General features: G+C 38.9%; 1 protein-coding gene across 7 annotated transcripts in view; it reads right to left on the bottom strand.

The window, feature by feature from the left end:
* The window catches only part of clip1a (CAP-GLY domain containing linker protein 1a), a 26,123-nt gene extending 3,047 nt beyond the window's left edge, over positions 1–23,076 (bottom strand). The window contains exons 1-24 of one of the 7 annotated variants that reach the window (XM_011479116.4): positions 22,880–23,076; positions 18,568–18,853; positions 17,586–18,124; positions 16,922–17,046; positions 16,590–16,806; positions 16,299–16,496; positions 16,118–16,209; positions 15,546–15,606; positions 14,006–14,110; positions 10,509–11,414; positions 10,300–10,416; positions 9,745–9,802; positions 9,566–9,649; positions 9,294–9,450; positions 8,982–9,147; positions 8,244–8,459; positions 4,236–6,677; positions 3,498–3,635; positions 3,314–3,420; positions 3,079–3,199; positions 2,936–2,988; positions 2,402–2,519; positions 1,582–1,732; positions 1,436–1,488 (exon numbers count right to left, since the gene is read on the bottom strand). In XM_011479116.4, coding sequence (XP_011477418.1) covers positions 1,436–1,488; positions 1,582–1,732; positions 2,402–2,519; positions 2,936–2,988; positions 3,079–3,199; positions 3,314–3,420; positions 3,498–3,635; positions 4,236–6,677; positions 8,244–8,459; positions 8,982–9,147; positions 9,294–9,450; positions 9,566–9,649; positions 9,745–9,802; positions 10,300–10,416; positions 10,509–11,414; positions 14,006–14,110; positions 15,546–15,606; positions 16,118–16,209; positions 16,299–16,496; positions 16,590–16,806; positions 16,922–17,046; positions 17,586–18,124; positions 18,568–18,658 — 6,315 coding nt within the window. In that variant the 5' untranslated portion in view covers positions 18,659–18,853; positions 22,880–23,076. Of the gene's footprint in view, positions 1–1,435; positions 1,489–1,581; positions 1,733–2,401; positions 2,520–2,935; positions 2,989–3,078; positions 3,200–3,313; positions 3,421–3,497; positions 3,636–4,235; positions 6,678–8,243; positions 8,460–8,981; positions 9,148–9,293; positions 9,451–9,565; positions 9,650–9,744; positions 9,803–10,299; positions 10,417–10,508; positions 11,415–14,005; positions 14,111–15,545; positions 15,607–16,117; positions 16,210–16,298; positions 16,497–16,589; positions 16,807–16,921; positions 17,047–17,585; positions 18,125–18,567; positions 18,854–22,294 lie in introns of all 7 variants that reach the window. The other 6 variants (XM_078953013.1, XM_078953014.1, XM_078953018.1 and 3 more) reach the window with 6 other exon arrangements.

Genomic DNA, 23,076 nt, shown 5'->3' with positions numbered 1-23,076 from the left:
TGTTTTGATGCTGCTCCCGACACATACGTGACCGCCAATCATTTGCGCAGCTTACGCCCAATGCCGGAACACATAGGTAAAGATTTCATGCGCGTGCAGACTGTTACCCTCGTGGTCAAAATGGTGAAATTCAGAGAAGATAAAACACAGGAGGTTTCTGGAAGAATGGGAAGATTTTTACTTTTTTACTGAACGGAATGGCAAGTCACTATGTTTATGAATATGAGCTTTTGGAAGCAGTAAAATAGTTCATGGCAGAAAAGAATAACGCAGCAAGTTTAAAGGTAACTTAGCACTTGTTTGCGTACTAAGTTGAAGAATGACCTGTCATTGCAATGTATTACCATCTAATAAATTATTTGCTTTTGATGCAAAAAGTCAGTCATTCAATTTTAAATTAAAAAAAACATATAAAAGCAAGATATTCTAATGAAGGTAAACATTAATTTAAGTTGCACACGACTGAAATTTCATGTAATTAATCTGTTTATTGTGAATATGAATCACTTTGACACCAGAAGGATGCTCTGTCCAGATGTTTGTGTATTTGTTGGTGTAAGTGTCATTAAAAGATGAATGTTGAGATACAAAGAATTACCAGTTAAATACTGTTGGATGAACGGTGAAATATTCAGTTTTTATCATCATTAATCTGAATTCAGAGGAGTCAGTGGCTCACCAGCATCAACCTAACCGCCCGTCACTGAGTAGTAGTGTGTGTCGGAGAGAGGCAGAGAAAAGAGTGAGATAGAGAGAGAGAAAGAGAGAGTGTGTGTGTCTGTGAGATGAGAGAGAGGTGCCTGTGTGTGTTGAGGGGGTATCTGACCTCCAGGGTGGTTGCTGTGTTAACTCTGGCTAAGCTCATTTGATGTGTGTATTGAGGGAGGACACTTTCCTTGAAATAAACACAAATAAAATACTTGCTGTTCTGTTGTAGGGAGAGGAGTGTGTTATGGAAAATAAAATGGCTTTAATAGTGTGTTTGTGTGTGTGCGCCTTGGCAAATCAGTGTGTGGTGTGGCTCTTTGACTCTCACAGTGAAAAAATTTGGCTCTTGGTGTCAAACTTGTTCGCCACCCCTGCTTTAGAGGGAAGACGATGCAATGAAACTGATTTTGTTCAGAGGGAACCCTAACATCATCGCATCGTTCAAGTACATTTTTATTTTAAAATCGATTTAAATCCACCTCTGTTGAACACTGAATCCTCTCATTAATCCACTTTAGGAAATACAGAGAATGCAGTAGGAAACCGAGCAAGATTTCCACCACTGACAGCATTCACAGGATGCAGAAAAGACCGTTTCCACACGGCTGCCTCGACATGAATGCAGGACAAAAGATGTCACAAGAAGAATGAGGAGATTTTACCGCACACAAAACAAACATGGCAAAAAACAACATTTGAACCAAACATGAGTTCCAACAGCACTCACCTGACTTTGTGCAATCTCCTTCTCCTCTCTCATTTGGTCCAAAACATCATCACCTTAAAAAAACAGGAGAGAAAAACTCACTTTTCATTTGTTTTCATAAAACTAAAGCAATATTGAACACCTTTTTTCATGAGCTTTAGTGCTACCTGAGTCTTTGCTACCATTGTTGGGACCAGCAGTAATGCCTTTCTCCAGTCTCTGGATTTGCTCCTTCAGATTTGCTTTGTCCCGCTCCAGGAACTGAACTGTACTGTGCAACGTCTTCACAGAGGCACTTTCTCCACGCAATACTTCCAGCTACAAAAAGAGTAGATGACAACATTTACCCCGTTTAGCCCCGTTTCTTTTTGAAATGAAAGACAAATACTACTAAAACTGTCTTTTTAAAGTCAGCTTGTGTGCCCACCCTAATTTATTATGGAAGCGTATTGCATTCAATAAAAAAAGGGGGGAAACTGCTGTTCTTTGCTCTAATTTGTTGTGTTTTTCATGCAAATTTTATTTTAAGAACTATAAAGGCAGAGTTCTTCAAACAGGCTGGGCTCCGAGCTCATCTGCTCATGAAAACTAAAAGATGATCTGCAATTAAAGTCGGAAAGCCACAATGTGTCCGTGTCCACCCAAGTCCGTTTTGTTTATGTGCTCTTCACAATAAACAAAGCAGCGAAGGTCAACTTTGTGGCACGCAGTCTATTTTTTGTCGTATGACTTTTAGAGATATATTTTGCTAACTTTCATATATTTTTTTTTAAATATAAATACTTTTAAAAACATCACAAGTATTCTTTATTGATCGCCCCTTTTTTTTTCATTGAAAGCAATATGCTTCTATACATCATCTACTGCAAATGGGTTTTATTTCTGCCAGTTTGAGCAAACACATCTATGCATTTAAGCTCAGACTGAGCTGGATTCCAGTCATCTGTAACAACCACAACAGTATCAAATGAAAACGTTGCCTCTTACTTCTTTCTTCAGGTTTTCCACATGTTGGTCCTTCTCTAGAATTAAGGCACTGTTTTCATGGAGCGACTGTTTGACGGCAGCTTTCTCTCTGTTCAGCTGATCCTTCAAAGTGCTTTCGCTATTCAACAAGGTCAGCAATGCATGGAATGGATATTATTAGGCAGAAAACAAATGCATACACCTTAGTTTGTGGTTGGCTGCTATAAATGTGGAGAGACATTTAAGGATAAAGAACTGATAAAACAAAAATAGTAACAAAAATAGCAGCATTTAGCAAGCAGGTTACTGCGTGGTGGCATCGAGAGATGTAATCAGTACGTGTGAATAATGGTGTATTAAATTCAAAAGGTGTCAGATAACTGAAAACATAATATTATGGGATGCAGCAGTTGCTCCATCACGGTCTGATTATAGGACATTCAAAGAAGACATTCAAAAGAAGATTTTTTTTAAAATACAAAAACACTCAGATAAAACAGAAGAATATACAAATCACAGCAAAAAGGCTGAATCAAGTGCCGTCTGTTGTCATACCTTCGTTTCAACTCTTCCACGTCTTTTGTGAGTTTTGAGTGCTCTTTTTTCAGCTTAGGAGAAAGTTAAAATTCAAAGGTAAATAGAAAGCATGAAATTAGCGCAAAACATCCATTTTATGAATGCAAAATAACTAGATTTACCTTTACAAGATCCTTCTGCTCGTGGTGATTGCTGCTCAGCTCTTGACTGAGCCTTTGGTTTTCAACTAGCAGCGTTTGCATGGACTCTGATTTGACTGAAACCTCTTCTTGAAGTTCTTCACTGGATGAATAAAATAAATAGTTAGAAATGATATTAAAAATAATTTGATTTTACATTGTTTAAAGCCTTTATCAGGCCCCGTTTCTGCCAACCTGCAGTCCAGCGAGTACTCACATTTTCTGGGATAGACTCTTGGTTCTTTCCATTTCAGTGGAAAGTTGCTCTTTGGATGAGTTCAGATCTTCTTTACATTTGGAATTCTCTTTCATAATTGCTTCCAGCTGAAAAAGAAAGTCAAGTGTTTACAACTACAAAGACTTTCGTGTGTTTTTCCCCCCACAATTTGCAGACTTCTTACCCGAGTCTGCATTTCCTGTTTGGAGCTCCGGATCTCCTCCAGTAAAGTCTGGGCTTCGCTCTTCTCCTTCATCAAAACTGCTTTCTCTTTAGTGAGCTGTTCCAGGGCCTCAGTAGTCTTACCAGAGGTCTCTGTCGCCTACAGATTTAGCAAACATCAACAGCTTAAAACAAAAAGCTCTGAACATCTGATGGACAGATTTATGGATTCCAGTCACATTATAAAACATTATTTAAGTTAGCATCAACCAATGATCTCCCACTCATACTTTTGAATAAATTAACAACGTGCGTAGCTGTTTTAAATACAAATTTATAAACTAAATTGCCAAAACATTATGATTTTAGTACATTTTCTGTTGGCAATTAAACCTAAATTTTACAAGAAGGGAAAACTTAATTACTGTCCAGATATAAAAACCTGTGGTCTCAGAACGGACACTGAAAAGAACTACATCAACAAATCAAATTTAAAAAAAAAAAACGTTTATCGAAGTTTTGTCTAGCAGTGTGTGATCCTGTGCAGTTGATGGGAATTTTGTCTAGCATCAAATCGCGTTATAAGCCCACAGGAAGAAGCTGGGTTTAGTAACCAGCTGTTAGTTAATGGAAGATGAAAGTTAGGACAAGAATGTAAAACGAGAGGGAGACAAAAAGAAAGAAGAAAACATGCAGTGACAGGGTGACAGAGCCCCAGCAACTCTAAAAGTGTAAATCATTTAGAACAGATGAGAAATACCTCAAGCTGTTTAGAAATGGCATTTTTTAGTTGCGACTCAAGCTCCCTGACTTGCTGGGCGGCTTCATCCCTTTCCTGTTGCGTGGCATCCTGCTGCGCTCTGAGACGGGAGATGCTGGAGGACATGTCTTCTTTCATAGCAGCTGAAACCGATGCTTCTGAGAGAGCATCTTTGCACCGTTTTTCTAGGCTTTCCCTTTCCTGTTGTTGAATCTTATTATCAGCCTCTAGTTGGTTCACACTCTCTTTCAAACTCTTCACTTCTTCCTGCAACCTAGATCGCTCTGAGAGCCAGCTGTCTTGATCTGTACGAAGAGTCAAAATCTCCTGCTTGAAGTTGTTCTCTCCAGATGACAGGTCCTCTTTCATCTTGGTGAGCAAAGTTATCTTTTGGTCCATCTCTTCAAGCTTAGATAAGAGCTGTTCTCTCTCTTTTGTCAGATTCTCCTTTTCTTCTTCTTGCTGCTTCAGTTGCGTTTTCAAATCCTCAATGTCCACCATAAGAGACTCCTTTTGTTTGTCTGCTTTCTTAAGGTTGGACGAGATGGCTTCCCTTTCCTCTGTGACTTTAGTCAAAGTTATCTGCAGCTCCTCAATTTGCTTGGAAAGGCCGTCTTTGACAGAGATGGCATCTTTCCGTTCACTGGATTCAGCCTGAAGCTGCTTTTCAACAGACCGTTTGGCATCAGACACTGTTTTAAGCTGGTTTTTGAACTCCTGGACCTCATCAATCAGAACCTGGTTCTCCGACTGCAACAGCTGCAGTTTTCTGTCGACTTCTGTCTGCAGCGACTGAAGATGCAAGTTTTCTTTTTTAAGGTCATCTACCTGTGAAGCTGATTTCTCTAGGTCATCTTTGAGCTTAGTATGCTTTTCTGCAAGTTCAGTGTTGCCCTTTCGGAGACTTTCGCCTTCAGACAAATGCTTCTGCAGTTCCGTATGTAGGTCGGCCCTTTCCTGTTTCAAAGCAGCCGTCTCCGCTTCCAGCTCATCTCTTCGGCTTTTGATGTCCTCCATTAATACTGCTAAATGGGACTTGTCCTGAACAAGGTCGGCATTGATTCTGTTGACCCCATCTAGTTGGTCCCTGACTGTTTGGATGTCATTAGCCAGCTTGTCACGTTCAAGAGAAAGATCATTTTTCTCACGGAGATCCTTTGCCTGCTTCTCCTCCAGCTCTTTCTTCTCCACAGCTAAACACTCATAATTCATTTTCTGCTGCTCCAGAGCCGACTCCAGGCTCATCTTGTCTTTTCTCAGATCATGCAAAGCCATCTCAGTTTCAGAATTTTGGAGGAGGAAAGCTTGCTTCTCTTGCTCCAAAGAGGATACCACTTCTTTAAACTTCTCATTAGAATCTGACAAGTGGTGTGTCGTGACCTCAAGCTTGTCTTTTAATTCCTGAATCTCTCTGAGGAGCTCCTCTTTCTCGTTAGATACTTTTCTTTGGAATGAGAGCAGGTCTTCTTTCTCCTGCAGAAGCTGAAGTTTCTCAGAGTCTGTGACTTTACTGCTCGTCTTGAGCTCCTCCAGCATCTGGGCCAGGCCATTCTTAGAAGCTCTGAGTTCTTCACATTCACGCACAGAGCCCTCCAGGTCTTTCTTTGTGAGACTGAGCTTTTTCTGAAGCTCCTCTTTCTCCATCTTAAGAGTGTCAGTGTCCAACCCAAAAGCTTTGATTTGAGAAGCCATCTCATCTTTTTCTTTTGTTAGAATTTCTGTGGATGTCTGGAGCTGAGTGTTCTTCATTGTAAGATCTTCTTTTTCAACGTTAAGAGTGTTGAGTTTTTCCTGCATCTCAGCCTTTTTAGCATCAACAGATTTCAGAGCGTCTCTAGCAACATCTCTTTCAGATACTACATTTTCTATTTCTTTTGTGAACTTGGATTTGTTTTCACTAAGGGCCTCTTCGAGATGTTTCTTCTCTTTGCAGACATCTTCGTAGTCCTCATTTAGTTTCTTATTTTTAGCTTCTCTTTGCTGGCTGTCCTGTTGAAGCTTTAAAATAAAGTCCTTTTTTTCTGCATCTTGCATTCGAAGCTCCTCAATTTGGGCCAATTGTTCAGCTTTACTACCCTGAAGCTCTTTGCATTCAGTCTGCACTTTCTGAAGAACGAGTTTGAGCTCCTCAAGTTCCCGATTCTTTGAAATAATCTCTTCACTTGAGTTCCTCTTTATGGTGAGTAGTTCCTCGTGCATTTTCAAAAGATCATCTCTGGTTGCTACCAGATTTTCATTCTGTACTAAAAGCTCTTTGTAACTACTTTCATGAGCACAAAGCTTAGTTTGCACATTTAAAAGCTGTTTTTCCAGGTCGTCTTTTTCTGTTTGGATTTCCTGAAACTCTTTTTGTTTTTTTTCCAGATCTAAGGTCTGGTTTTCCACCTTTACGGACAAACGATCAACATCATGCTTGCAGGATTCAAGCTCAGCAGAAAGACACTGGGGGGAAAGTGAAAAAAAAAATAGCAGGGATATATGTATAATCACAGAAAAAAAAGCATGACTGAATACAAAACAAACCAACCAGATATGGAGACGCGTGAAATGCAAATGAGCAGGTTAAGCTGCAAAAGCATCAAAAATGAAGGAAGCAAACCAGCACCCAAAACAGTACTTCTTAAAAGGTAAAAAGGGGACCATTTTCCTCTCATCATCCACCATATAAGTGCATGTAGTTGAATGGAAGGTTAGGCATTAATGACCAAATGTCTAGAAAAGTCCCAGAACATTTCTTTGAGCTGGTGAATATTGACATCAAGCTGAATATACATAATTGTGAACATTTTGGAGTAATGGTTCACTGTAAGTCAGTGAACCTTTAAACTGATTATTCTGTTGAGGAGCAGCAAGGATTTGTTTATTTTAAGTTTGATTTACTAAGAGAACATTTTGCTTTAGGATGAACAAATGGCTTAGTAAAATGTGGATATCTTTAGCCTTTTAACACCAGAACTTTAGCTCCAGTCAGACTAATATAACTCTACAACCATTTAATGTAATTCCAGTGGATTCTGAAGGGCAAAAAAGCAGCCTTGCTCAGATATGCAACACTTTACAGTAGGGAAGTTCTTACACAGTCAACGTAAATCCGCTGATTCTGTCAGAGAAAAGCAGCAACACTTTATGATTGTAAAGTGCTGCGTATCGGTGCAAAGCCGATATGAAAAGGTGATTTTCTCTGCGCCAGAATCAGCCGATTCTCGAATATCACGTAAAAGGTCGAAGTGTTATGTTAAGAGCGTGCGTAATTTAGATATCAGCAACAACAGCTCCGGTTTTACTGGGTTAATATAACTTCAGCTAAATATATAACTTTCATATTTATGTTCAACTTGACACAAAATAAGAAGAAATATCCTTAAAACCAAAAAGCAAAGTGAATCTGTATTTTTTCCCCCCTGAAAATCTAGTGGGTACAGTTCTTTTTTAAACCACACTGTGATGCTACAGCAGAGCTGCACAATCTTGGTTCTCAAGATCTACCTCCCTGCTCATTTTGCAGTTCACTCTGAACCACTTTCTGCTGATTGGCTGATTCAGGTGTCTCCTAGTTCTGACTGACCAAACACATCGGATCCAGGTAATTAGCAGCAAGAAGTGCTGGGAGAGCTGAAAAACAGGCAGGGTGGTAGATCATGTGGATCCAGATTGGGCAGTCCTGTGATATAGTTCTCTTCTGGAAGTCATAAAAGTCTTAAATCTTCTAATGACATAGTGATCTGAAGAAGAATTCAACAAGTCTAAACCATTACTGAATCCATTGTTGCAGGCGATGTAACTCAGGAGTAAATACTTGATTTGTTGATAACTGGTCATGTTTTTCAGCAACCTGAAACTTTCATAAATACATAAAAACCTTTAATTTAAAAGATCTTTTGGAATTTATAAACAATTTAGAGGGGGGGTTAAAGTATCAATGCCTTTAAGTCGAGTCCTGTTGAAGGCAAGTATATAAGCAATGACCAACAAAAGCCATAAAAACATGAGAAAAGAAAGACTTCTTACCTGACTCCTCTCTTTGTAAGGCTGCAGGTCAGACACCATCTTCTTCAAGTGTTCCGTTTTTTCCTTGGAGGAAGAAAGCTCCTGGTTTAATTTGTCAACCTGACTTTGAAGCGTCTCAAGCTCCTTCACATGAAGCGCTGATGCTTGAGTCAGGGATTTCTCCTGGGAAGCCTTCAGCTCCACAACAAAAGCGTCCTTCTCTGCCAAATTTTTCTCCTAAAACAAAATCATATGTACATTTTTTTCAGCCAATGACCAATGCGGCTAAGCTTTTTCTTTTTCTTTTTTACACACAGCACAAACTAAATCTTAAGACAAACCATAGTTTTAAGAAAAATTGTTTTATTTTCTTTACAAAAAAAATTCTTACGCCTTTAATGGCAAAAAGACTCTTAGTTTAAGAAAACATGTCTTAGTGACTTGAATTTTCTTCTTAAAATAAGAATTCTTGATAAGACCCTTTTTCTACTTCATTCAGATTTTTGGGTTATGTAATGAAAAATGTTCAAATTTTAAGAATTTATGACTCCTTTCTAGAAGGCTTACCTTCATTTCTCTAGTAAAATCCCCAGAAAATGCTAAATGAGAAATTTAATTGGGAAAGAAAAGTCTTTTCCACATTTTCTGTGACATATTTTAAAATCACAGGGAGAAACCAGTTTAAAGTAATTTTAGAAATGTTTCTGTCTAGCTGGATTTTGAAGAATCTAAAATGTATGATCATCTGAAAATACTGACCATGGTTGTGATCTTTTCCTGAAGACTACTTATTTGATTAAGATGTGCATCTTTGGTTTCTTTTATCTGCTGCTCTTTACTTGATAGTTCTTGTTGGAGCATTTCATTCGCTTGTGCAACTTTCTCCTTCGCTTCTGCAAGCTGATTCTGCAATTCCTCCAATCTCCTATTAAACAATAAAAAGAAAAATATTTCAATATGTTTTTAACTATAGCTCCACTTTTATTTTAGTAAGAAAATTGTAAAAAATAAAAAAATTTGAAAAATTAAGAATTAGAGGTAAGGGGTAAATGACTGGATGAACAGTGTCACCTTTCTTTCTGCATAAGGTCTTCATTCATTTTCGTCAACTGTACAGAGCTGTCACCAGATGCCTTCATCATCTCAGAAATGTCGTTTTCTAGCTTATTTTTGTCCTTTAGAAGCTGCTCAAGCTTTTCATCCCCAGCCCTCAACTTCCTTTCCATCCCTGGAAAAAAGGATCAATTTCTTTAAAGAGTCAAGATAATACAACAAAAATCAAAATTACAAATGAGCTCGACAGTAAATGTTATACGCAGAACAAAGCAGTTCTGTTGGCTCACCAGCAAGTTGGCTTCTGTGCGACTCCAGTTCTGTGGTTAATGATGTGCACTCGTTTTCCTTCTGATGAAGAATTTCAAGTTTTTCTGCAGAAAAGAAAAAGCATTTACTAATAATTAAAAAAATAAAGATAAAGGATATATTTTTTCTCTTTGAAGAGCTAAAAAAACAAATGACTTACCGTGTAGAATTTGTGCAGATTTAGTCATCTCATCTGTGCTGTCTGTCAATTTCTGCTTCTGTAGGCAAAAAAAACAAAAAAAAAAACATGATTTTTGTAATACTACTATAAATGAAGCTATGTGACAAAAGTGTCACTAAAGATGGCTGTAAAGGTCAGGGTGAGAAACAAAATTGTGTTATTGGCTAAACCAGGTGCTCACAGCATAAGCAAAAATTTGAAGAAATCCAGAAAAACATGCAGAGGAAGATTAGAAATTGAATAGGAACCTAAACAGACATATGATGACTTCAGGCTTTTTAATGGCACCTGCTCAAACAGCTGGGGAATATTTTCACATTAAATTTAAAACCATTCTTTAGCAAAAAAAAATAAAAAATCTGCTTTCTAATTCCTATTTGAACCATTTCTTTGACAATAGTTAGATCTTCACATTTCAGTCCAGATTTTATTTTGTTACACCAAAGAAAATCTAACTAAACTTTTTTTCCCTGTAAAGAAAAGCTCTAGTGCATTTATAGAAGCAAGTTCTAAACATCAAGCCAAAAGCCTCACCAGGGCTTCAAACTCTTGTTCCAGGGTTTCATTCTTCTGATTTGCTGTGAGAAGACTCTGCTGTAAAGTGAGGACTTCCTGCTGTTTTTCCTCCAGCTGAGAGCTCATTTCACCAACCTGCCACACATGTAAAACAAAATTAAACCTTCACTCAAAAACATATAGAAGTCAATGAATGGCAAGTCTGAAAATGGGATTTACGAACTTGCCTTGATAACCTGGTTGTTTCCATGATTCTGCACATCTTCTAACTTGCTCTTCAGACCTTCAAGCTCCTGATTTGCTTTCTGCAGTTGACTCTGCAAAGCCTTCATTTCTGCCATTTGCTCTTTGGTTTCTCTGTCCTTGTCTTGAGTGTCTTGTGCCAGCCTTGCATCTTTCTCCTCAAGTTCTTTGACCCTAATTTCAGCAGCATGAAGCTTTCCAAGAACATCTTCCATCTCCACAAGATGCTGCTCTTCTACTTTTTCGATACTGGATCGCAGCGTCTCCTCCAGCCGCTCCTTGTCTTCGGTTAATGAAAAAAGCTGCGTCTTCAGCTCCTCCATCTCCTGAGTCCAGGCTGAGGTAGCAGCTTGATGTTTGGCAGCTGCCTCTTCAAGAGCGGACATGTACTGCATCTTGAGCTTTTCTAATGCACTTTTGGTTTCCACAAGCTCTTCTGTCTGGGCATCTGACCCTTTACTCAAAGACACTTTCAGTTCCTCCATGGCTTGTTGATGACAAGCAATGGCAGAATCCAACTTGGAACGCCAAAGCTCAACAGAGTCAGCATTTTCCTTTTCAGCCTGGCTTAGACGCATCTCCAACTGCTCTTTGTCACTAGACAGCCTCATCGTTGCAGCTTGAAGCTGGGCAAGAGCTTCAGAATGGAGTTTCTCTTGACCTATCTTTTCTTTGTATTTCCCAACATCTTCTTTCCATTTAGCTTCTTGAGCTGCCAGCTGATCTCTGAGTGACTTTATCTCTTCCAGTAAAGGAGAGAGATCAGGCTTAGAGCCTTCGGAGCTCTGCTGAATCCCAACGCGCAGCTGCAGGTCGGCTACCTCTCTGGTTCGTAAAGACAGGTCCCTTTCAAGCTCCATTATACGTGATCTTTCAGACACAGTGGCAACCTTTAAAATAGAAACAGCACTTTTTCAAATGCTTCCAGTATGGATGCTTGAAGAATTCAAAATAAAATCACCAAACACCAAATTTTACGGCTAAAAATATCTAGTAAAAAAAAAAAATTATAATAATAATATATAAAAAAAACATTTGATTCTCTAAAGAGGAACTATACTGACCTCTTGTGGTTATAAAGGGCACTGTCCAAACACTGATCTCAGCTACAAGTTTGCACTCAATCACATTTTTCCTCAAATTATTTAACAAAATGAATAAATTTGGAAATATATTAGCATAGTTATACAAATAGCCACGACTCATCAGTTAAACTACTTTATAAATCGAGAATTTGTTAAATGCTAAATCATACACTTTAACTTTAACAATTCTTTTCACTCGGGTTACAAAGACTGAACAGTCTTTCCTACTTACGGTGAGGCAAATAAGTTTTGAAACACTAAGTTTTGTAAACTCTCCCACTTAGAAATCACGAAGGGGGTCTTTAATTTTCATCTTAGCTGCATGTCCACTGTCAGAGACATAATCTAAAAAATAAAAAAATCTGGAAATCACATTGCATGATTTAAAAAAGATTATTTGTATGCTACTGCTTTAAATAAGTATTTGAAGACCTGAGAAAATCAATGTTAATATTTGGTACAGTAGGCTTTGTTTTCAGTTAAACAGGTAAGACGTTTCCTGTAGTTTTTCATTAGGTTTGCACTCACAGCAGGAAGGATTTTGGGCCACTCCACACAGAATTTTTCTAGATCAGTCAGTTTTCTGGGTGGTCGCTGGGAAACACAGTTTAAGCTCCCTCCAAAGATTTTCTATTGGATTGCGGTCTGGCTAGGCCACTCCAGAACCTTGATATGCTTCTACAGAGCCACTACTTGGTTCTCCTGGCTGTGTGCTTCAGGACATTGTCATGTCAGAAGACCCAGTCACGACCCAACTTCAATGCTCCAACTGAGGGAAGGAGGTTGTTCCTCAAAATCTCTCAATACATGGCCCCGGCCATCTTCTCCTTAATACAGTGCAACAATCCTGTCCCGTGTGCAGAAAAACACCCCCATAGCATGATGCTACCACCCCCATGCTTTTACAGTAGGGATGGTAGTAATCATTCTTCTTGCTCCAAACAGAGCAAGCGAAATTAAGACCAAAAGGTTATATTTTGGTCTCATCTGACCACATGACTTTTTCCCATGACTCCTATGGATCTTCCAAACGGTCATTGGTTAAGCAGGTGAACCTTCCGTGCCATGCGCGCTTTCAAACCATGGCGTCTGAGTGAATTATCAAGAGTCACCTTGGAAACAGTGGTCCCAGCTAAATTCAGGTCATTGACCAGCTCTTCTGGAGTAGTTCTGGGTGAGTCCTCACCTTTCTTAATCACTGAGACCCCCACAAGGTCAGATCTTGCGTGGAGCCTCAGTTCAAGGGAAATTGACAGTCATTTTTGGCTTCTTCCATTTTCAAATATTTGCTCCAACAGTGGATGTTTCAATATTTGCTGCAACAATGGATGTTTTTTTTTCACCAAGCTGCTTGGCAACTGCCCCGTAGCCCTTTCCAGGCTTGTGGAGCTCCACAATTTTGTTTCTGGTGTCTTTGGACACAACTTTGGTCTTGACCACGTTAGTAGTTGGGAGTCTGAGTGATTGTTTGGGGTAGACAGTTGTCTTTATGCAGCTAAAGACCTAAAACAGGTATTTTTAATTTAGGACTATAAGTGGAGTGCAGATGGACTATTGAAAAGGTGGACCAACAGGTCTTTCAGGATCAGAATTCCAGCTGATAGGTGTTCAAATACTTATTTGGAGCAGTAGCATACAAATTAAATTTTTTTTTGTTTTTTTTTTTTAAATCATGCGATATGATTTCCATATTTCTTTAGATCATGTCTCTCACAATGGACATGGACCTAAGAGGAAAAGGTAAGACCCCTAAATGTTTCCTAAGTGGGAGAACTTGCTAAATCACAGGGGGTTCAAATACTTCTTGGCCTCGCTGTATGACAATGATAGAGGACATTGGGGTGCATAGCCTGTGAGGCAGAGCAGAATTTTGACTAGTAAAATGTAGGCACACCAAATAAGTAGGACAAATGGATGCCAGGAAGGACAGGAGGAAAAAAACACAGGAAAATTAGGAACATGATTAGCTCTGGACAAGGGGAAGGATTGTCTGTCTGGTTAAGCAGTGATTCCAATAAAAGCAAAAGTGAGCCCACGCTAGGCAAATTACTGACAAATTTTGGGAAGGCCACCGCCCCCAGCTTTTGTTCAAATGGGAAAAATTGTTTTTTTTTTCCTATTTGGTGCTTTTTTTTAATTTGTTTAAAAAAAACTTGTTTAAAGAACAAAAATATGTTCAAAGAAATTCAAAATCTATAGATAAGTGATGTTTATATGAAGAGTGGTATACTTCCAAATGGAAAAGAATGTGTAGAGTTCAGTCACCGCAAGCCCAGGAAAAATAAAAACTGGTTAATGACTGGCACCCGTCAGAACTTTGAAAACATTTCAGCCAGTAAACTTCACTCAGGCCCCCTTTCCCAAAGCATCCCCCACCCCAGAGCAGAATCCATTACCCTAGTGTCTTCTAACTCTCTTTGGAGTTTCTCAGCTTTGGTCTTTTCAAAGAGAAGGCTCTGTTCAAGCTCCTTAATGTGGGCATGCTCCAGTCTGGTCTGCGTCTGTTAGTAAACAAGGGGGAGAGGAAGAGAACACACCAGTGCCACCATCACATGCCAGCCCGACGCAGACAGAGAGGGAGGGAAACAGGAGAGGGGGTGAGTGTGTTTGCGTGTGCTTTGTTTAAAATGTGTTTGTTTGTTTTTTTTCTTTATGAGAAAGTGTGGTGGGTGCATGTGGTGAGTGGTGAATAAATGCAATTGACTTTAAAAATTGTGCATGCAGAAATGTTGTGCCAAAGCTGTAAAACAGCTGCAGGTAGGTAGGGATTACTGGGAATGGATGGACGACAACACAAAAAAACAAGCAGCAAAAGAAGGGGGCACATATTCTGGGTATGCAGGATGAGTTTGGTTTTATAGGGCAGTTAAAAAGTCATCATGCAAAAGTGAACCTGGTGAACAAAGCAAACTGTTAGGAAAATCTGACAAACCACGGACAGATTGAGTTCAGTGGCTTTAGCCAGGCCTGGAGAGAAGGCAGTGCAGGTCTATTTTCAACAGACATCCATAACATGACGTCCATGTTCCTCAGTGGCATTTCACACCTCTGTGGTTCAAAGAGGAGGTGTGAGATACAACAAAGTCATCTTCTGAATTTGGATAAGTGCACACTGCTTTCTCTCTTTGCTCATAAGACAATATTTGATACCAAAACCGTGTGCAAGACTTGTGACTAATGTATATACGGTACTTTATTGTCCATCTTACCTCTAAACTACAGGCAGGCCATGGATTATTTCTAGACAAACTACCTTTAAACTTTGAAATTGTGGTTTAATCTTCTGCTGTAGTAGGCAGGGCAAATTTAGGTTTGTGACTGAGTAGTGTAAAAACAAGGGAGCATTTCAGTGGTGCCATGCTGAGAGCACTGGACCAACATGAAAGAAGGAGACGAGAGGGCACAAACGAGGAGGAAAAAAATATTAAACCCTACACAGCGGAAAATTCAAGAAAAGAATTTTTTCTTTGACCTGCTCATTCCCTTTTTTCCCTCTTGTTTTGAAACGCATGAACTGCAGGACATGCATTTAAAGAGAAAACACATATTTTTGAGCCAAAGGTAAAAAAAACAGTAGAAAATGTCCTTTTTGAACATTTTCTTCTATTATAGGATCCATTTGATAGCACAACACTAAAGAAGCTTCCCTTGGGACCTAAAAAGGTACAGAGTAAAGTGGGTGGTTATTACAACTAAAAGTTGTGACAATAGATGTTAAGTGATTTTGAGCTAGCTTATCTTGTAGTTATCATAAATGTGAAAAATAGTGAGATGAAAAATTTCCAGACTTATGAAAGTTAAATTATTTTAATGCAGATTAAAACCCACATTAAAATAAAAAATAGAAAACACATCAACAGTGCATTACATTTTACTGCCAATGTCTTTTCATAAAACATTAAAGCTGCAGATACAAGGATTCAGTCACATGGTTACCTCAAGATCTCCCTTTGTAATGCAAGCTTCTTCAACACGAAACAGAAGGTCCTCCACCTTCCTGTATAAAAAGAAAAAAATACAATGAAATAAATTAACAAGAATAACAAAATGTTTTACTATTTCTAGAAAAGACTACCAGTATTTGAAGTACTTAATTTAATTTTTATTGTCATCTCTATCGTCATATTGTTATTTCTTTTCTCTTATGGCTTTTAACCAATAGACTTCAAAAGAAAACGGATCAACATATTTATTGTTCTACAGAAGACTGGAGCCACCTTTAATGTCTTTATACTTACAAAAATAAAGTCTCTTATGTATATTTTTTTAACTAGATGTGCGCAATACAAAAACTAAGCAGACTGTTGTTTCTACAGTATCCTCACAGCATTAAGTGCTTTGCCCTACATTCACATCAATGACCACATCATCGAAGCACACTTAAAAGTCCAGTGAAAACTAAATCCAATTAATGTTTCGGCATTCCACACCCAGTTGAATAGAGTCTAGCAGACTGTCCCGGTCTGACCACATCCTTTTGATGTATCAGATTGCATGGGTGGTGTTACCTATGCTCCTCCTCCAGCTGATTAAGCAGCTCCACCTTCTCTTTGTCGGCAGCTTCAACCATGGCACGCAGCTGATCCATTTTTGCTTCCATCTACAAAAATAAAATGGTATTGGAAACCACAAATAGATAGGGAGAAACCCATTTCATAACAGTGAAATTAGGTCAGTGGGTCTTCCAACCTGCTCTTGTTCCTCTCTAAGCAATGAGATTTCTTGCTCCATTTCTCCAACATGGCCTGTGGCCTTAGCGACCTCAGCTCTTTCCATGTCCCTTTCAGCCATGAGCTGTTCAATATGTTGTTGCTTCTCCTTTAAGGCCTCCTGCAGGGCGGTGGTGCCGGAGATCTTTCGATTATACCTTGATGATGTCTCCGTTAGCTGTACAAGGAACAAGTAGCACAGTAAAGCTACTGAAATTGATGAAAATATGACTTTCCAACATTGCTGTGACTGAATGGGTTTTTGTCTCACCAGGCCTGTTCGACTGGGTTTAGCACTGACAGAGGATGCCACTGAGCTCATGGTACTGACAGATGAGGCACTCGGGCTTCTCTTCAGTCCTGATGGTGTTGCCACCACTTTCCTCACTGTTGTTTTTGCTTTGGCTGGTGTCGTGGAGGGAAAGCCGATGCGTGTGACTTTGTGAACCGGAGCAAATAAACCGTACTTGGGTTGGCACTGAAAGTACCTGGTAGACATCACGAAAAGAACTTTTAATCTCGGTTCATGTTGATTTCATTTTTTAAAAAGTGGTTTGTGCATGTCTTTCTTCAACTCATCTAAACTTTCTTTGACTTTTGTACCTAGTGCCAGCCACTGCTCCGTCGTTCTTTCCCAGAGGTTCATCAAGTTCAACACCACACCATTCACCTTTGGCAAAATCTGTTTCTCCGAGGAAACGTACCACTCCTGCTTTTGTACCGCCCACCTGGGAGAGATGATCTAAACATTAGCCCATTTTAAAACTCAGCTTAAAAATTATGCTTTGTTGCTGATGATAAATTTCTGCAAAAGTGGATAACTAGGAAAATGATCAACATTTCAAATCATCCTCATTGTTTCAGTAAATTTTAAGGAAAAAGGAAGTGTTGTGAGGACTGCTAAAGCTGAAAATGGTGAGATCTGTGACATTTCCTCTTCAGCTCCACTGACATGAATAATACTTCCTCCTATTCAATGTCACTCAACTTTCTAACTCAGAAAAAGGGCAAAACAAGGAATTCGAGAGAAGGGAGGATTAGCATACAGTCAGGCTCACGGAACTACTGAGAGAATCAACTCTGAATGTAAGCAGTGATGCTCACTTTTTAAGAGTTAAAAAATAAATAAAATAAACATAAAAATGTCTTAACGACAGTTTCAGCAATGTGACTGAAGAGCAATGTTTCTGTTAAAATGAATTTACTAGGATTCAAGTGTACAGCTATATAATTCACTTTTTTAAATGGGTGTTGCATCAAACTTTACCAACACACGGTCCCCCATCTTCAGTTCCCTTTCCCCCTTCTTGACTGATCCGGCCTCGGAGAGGTTGGAGACGGATTCACTGTTTGTTCCCGTGAGGTTGCTTGCGGGCTGAGCAGAAGCGGCCTTCTTGGCTGCAAGAGCACTTGATGATGTTGCAGGTTTAATGGAAGGTGTGTGTGAGGCTACGCTTCCAATTGAAGGAGTGGGTGACGCAGCGCGGGAGGGTGGTGCGGTCTGAGTCCCGTTAGCCTCCCCCTCTGTGCGGGACAGCTTGGAAGGGCGGGTAAATATTCCTTTGAGGGCTTCACACTGGAAGTAGCGGACTCCTGCCACAGATCCATCGTTCTTTCCAATAGGCTCATCGAGGACGATTCCTGCCCACTGTCCTGGGGCAAACTGTGTCTCTCCGAGAAACTGTATGTAACCGGGCTTATTTCCATTCACCCAGACTCGCTCCCCAACCTGGAAGCTTTCCTCTGCATTCTTTTTATCTTCTCCAACAGCACTTACAGCGGATTTGTCTGCAACAGCAACTTTAGCTGTGATCATAAAGAGGGCAAAGATGTTTAAACAACTCACAATGACTAGGAATAATAACAAATCTTGTTTTAATTTAAACACTGGTTGGTTAAATTCTTAGGTTTAAGCATTTCTTCATTGTAAACATTTCATATTTAGACTAGAACACAGGCAAGCTCTGATTTGACCTATTGGAATTAACACTGAACAAAATGTATTGTTTTCAACTGTTGTTAAACAACAAACCACAAGTCAGACTTTGGATAGTGAAGCACAGACAAAAACCAGACATAAAAGTTAGGAGAAAAATCTATTACAACGTCCAATTTAAAAGATTTTTGGAGGCAAGTATACCGTATATAAACAAAACCTGCTTCTTACCAACACAATGGTTTTCTACAAATCTACAGCTAAAGGGTGTAACAAACAAACACCTTCCGCCACCACAGGTGTGAATTCTTACTTGTGCTTGGAGCGGTCTTGGCGGCTCCAGGTCCAGGCGGCCTAGCTATCTTGCTAGGTGCTTTGATCCCACTGGGCTTGGATGTGCTCATCTTTCCAAGAGTGAGCTGACCCACAGGGTTTGTGTCTGTCAGTGGGTACAGACCCTCAAACCCAGACCATCAAAGTCAACTTTTACAGCTCTCTGATTGCAGAGTTCTTGTTCCAACAAAAGGACTTGGGCAATAAAACAAAACAAAAAGAGGAAAAGGGAGAAGGGAGGAAAGGTGGAGCTGACAAAAGAAAATCTGTGAAGAAAAAGAAAAACAAAACTTGATGCTAAACTCCACATATGTACATCTTTAAATAAAGACATTTTCAACAACACCAAATGAACACGAGAGCAGGTTTTGAGTGTTTTAGCAAAGAAAACGCTTTACACTAAGGCCTGTATTTTGTTGTCAAAAAGAATATCGTCATGGACCTCCTCCTAAAAATCACATCTTATCTGACTATAGGGGAGTTATTTTGCCCCATTACTCTTGAAGGTTATAGTTTCATTCTGGTTAATTTGGGTTTTTATAAATCCTATTATTTTAAAGGTTTTGCCACAAGATCTCCATTAGGAAGAACTCTGAGTTTCTCTCAAAAATTGACTCTTTTATTCTTTTTAGTCCTAAATTTGTTCACATGCTTTAGTTTTCTTCCAGTTGTCCTGTCATGGATATCAACTGATGAAAGCCTTAGGAACCAACATGTAGCTGAGATTTGAGATGCATGACTGCAAATATTTAGCTGATCACTGACTTTTGCACATGACTATATATCTTTTCAGCAAAGATATCCCTTTAAGGCATTCTTAACCATTTTGTTTTCGGGATGCTGTTACCCGAGGCATTTCGGTTCTATTATGACAACAGCTCTCTCAAAATACAAGTCACAGTAACATCTAAAAATACCCAGACGACTGCAACGAACATGCCGTCTTCAGTGCCGCAGTTATGAACCGTGTTTGCCCGTTATAATACAATCACTCTCTAGCTTCTCTATCCTGCTGCAACCCGAGATGATCTAAAGCTGAATAGCTGCTTTTCTAAAACAGGCTTAGTCTAGAAACATGACAGCCCCAGTTTATGGTATTTTGTCAGATTATCTGGACACAGGCAAACAGTCTGGGTGAACTACTGAGCATAAGTAGACTTGTACAGGTTTACTTGTATTCTAAATCAAGCTTCTATACAGAGGTTGAATTTCCACTAAAAAATGTATTCCCAACAAACATCCTTTATGGATTGGTTACATAATGCCCACGCAAAATCTGCAGAAAAAGGTGCAGGAAAAAAAAAAAAAAGAGGAAGCAAGTTTGATGTTTCTTTTATGACGGTTCAGGCTAGATGCATCCCATCTAAAGCATTGATGAACAGTGTATTGCTGCTGTCTGCAACCAATTCAGAATAGTTTTTACAAAACAAACAATTTGTCACTGAACTTTGTCAATGTTAAAATGCACACAGCTCTGATTTATTTGGAAATTTGTGAGAGCTTACTTTAACAATCACACATCAAATGATGGGAAACTATAAATACAACTGTAATATAGATAATGATGTGCAAATACTTTTTGTAGGGCTGCACGATATCAGGAAAACTCAGAATTTGTGATATTAGTGATCAATATTGCAATGACAATATAACTGGCGCTACATGAACAAATAGCAAAACATCTAAATAGATCATTTCCATTTCACTGCAAGAGTTTAATTTAAATACAAGTCAACATAACTTAAATTACACTTACAGGATTTATTTGATTCATTAAATTCTTCAAGCTGCCATAAGATTGTTTGAGCACATTTAAGGTTATTATTTATTGCAATCTTCGCTGACTTTTGCAATATAGGTATTGCACAGCTTGATATCGAGATAACAATAAATTTGTGATTAATTGTGCAGGCCTAATTTTAGGTAATAAGTTTTACTTAGTAATACACTGATTCATAGTAAAATTCTAGATGTAGCACTAGAAAATTTACAAAACATTTGACTGTTTTATGGTAGCAAACAACTTGAATTCTTGAAAGATTTTTCCTGCAGAATGTAACTCATGAAACTCCAAGTTATCTAGAAATGACTGACTTTAAAAGTTGAACATTGCACAGAACCATAGACAGTATATCACAGAACTAGCTGGGCTAGATTTATAAATATTCCTTTTATTTCTGAAAAAAAGCAACAGTAGAAGAGTTCAGCACAAATATTAAGAGGATAAGCTCTTGCATTTCTGCAAGAAAAGTTCTAAACGGAAAATGAAAGCTAACCAGTCAGTTGTGTCCCAGTTTATGCAGTGCTACACTTTTAGATTGATGTCATGTCTGACACCCAGTAATGCCCGGGGGTTGAAAGAATGAGACACAGAAAGAGACTCATTTCCATAGTTAAATGCATCAAATTCTAAAATGAATCCTTTTAAACAAGTAAAAAGAAAACCTTTGCAAAAGCGTCATCAATATTTTGAATACTTTTTTTTTTTTGTATAAACCAAATCTTATCTTTACTTGTGGAGCACTTTTCTGACAGTGTCAGCTCAAATTGCTTCACATGAAAACATTTTTTTTATTTGAAAAACCAAAAGCAAGACAAAAGAAAAATAATAAAAAGGATAAATGATAGGTAGAAGTAAACATCTGAGAGCTTTAGAGTTTTAGCTGCTTTGGCTGGTAAGCTGCTTCAGTCCACTGCACATGATCCACTAATATTGAAAAATGTCCAAATACTGTAATCTGCCAACGACTAACACTTTGTGACTGGAGGGAGAGTCGTGCCATTGATTTTTAAATGTTTGAGAACGCAGTATGCATCTAAAATACACAACTTTAATTTAATTTATATTAAGATCGGGTGGTCTACTCTCATTTTCTCTAACCTACACTGAAGACATAAGAAAAGTGGTCTGTAAAACAGAGACAAAAACAAAAGCTGCAAAGATTTTCTAAAACAAAAACCTTGCATAGACTCAACTAACCAAAAATCCAAAATAAAGTTGAAATGTAATTTTATCTGCTACCTTAGAAAAAAGGACAAATTCTTAAGACCTTTCATCTAATAAAAACTTTCCATATAATGAAAGCAACATCAAATTTAAGAAAAACATGTAATCTGTTCAGAATTTAGGTCTAGATATGCTGTTTTCTTCCCCACACACAGAGGATATGAAATACCACCAAATCATGAGCAGCTTCCAGAAATGAGAATTATCCGTTTCTTCTTCTTCCACTCCCTGGGATTGTTTTTTTTTAACCAAGGCCAATCCATGTTCTACTTTTTTCCTTACTTAGGAAACATCTGCAGGGATGATTATGAAGGCCCCTGCTGGCAGGAACATCCTGTCTTCCATTTGTGAACACATATTGGTTTAACGAGAGTAAAGAAAATATATTCTTAAAGACAGGTGTGTATATGTTCATCTACTGTGCAGTGAGCAACCTTATCAGATTTGATCTTTAATATATAAATCTGAAATAACTTTGTAGTTTGATGAATGGAAACGGGGGAAAAAAAAGAAATTACATTTTAAGCTCTGACTAAAAAAGAAAAACAACATTGTAAAAATGCTGGTCACACCCCATAATTGTTCTAAAGCTCAAAATGCAACAATCCGGGGTTTGTTGAACACAGCTGCTTTGATTTTAAGTGTTAGTCGGTTTAGTCAAATGTTTGGCCCTCTTGTGTGGCTCGTTAACTGAACTTACCTCGTTCTCTGAGGTAGCTAACGGGCTGAGAGCTTGATATTGATGAGGTGGCACAAATCTGACAGCAGTATTATAACACACAGTCGTCCTTTGACACATACAGTATCTGTGATTGTAGTTGATGATATATTTACAAACCAATAGATGCTGTAGGCTAAGCGAGCAAATTCCACAAGTCCAAAAGTCTCCGCAATGTCATCCACACTCCAGCAGGGAACACTGCCGCCGCCACAAGTTAAAAGTCGGCGTTAGCCATATGGATACGGGACAGCTTCCCCTCTGGCTGTGTACTACTACTACGCAGTAGCCCTCCTCACTGTCACTTCCTCGGATTAACTAATCTGTCTGTGGTATCGCAGTAAGAACAGACGTGGTTAATAATAGCCAAGTAAGGTTAGCAGCGAGGCCCGAGCAGAGGTGAGAACCAAGGGAGGTGCTGGTTAGCTAGTTAGCTTAACTAACAAATGAAGTAGTAACGTTCACTATCTGAACAACTTTCCCTCGCGTTCCTTTGTTTTATTCACAAATTACATACATACCGCATTTATAAAACGCCATGCCCTCAAGGTAAAAATAAAAACTCACCAAATATGACCCAGTACAACCTCTGTCCAGAGGAAGAAACGTGACTAAGAAAATACTGCTAACTATTTTTGCTTCCTAGGAAGACTGAGAAGACAAGACCAACCCAGCGCGCGAGCACTGGCCGCCCGACAGTAACGTCAGGGCTGCGTGACGACCAAAGAGGTTTTATTCGGTGTGATGAACCACTCCGATGTCTC

Source organism: Oryzias latipes, chromosome 9 (assembly GCF_053564925.1).
Source record: "Oryzias latipes strain Hd-rR chromosome 9, Olatipes_Hd-rR_3.1".
Lineage (NCBI taxonomy): Eukaryota > Metazoa > Chordata > Actinopteri > Beloniformes > Adrianichthyidae > Oryzias > Oryzias latipes.
The sequence above is the reverse complement of the archived record's forward strand: the minus strand, read 5'-3'. Positions and strand labels throughout refer to the sequence as shown.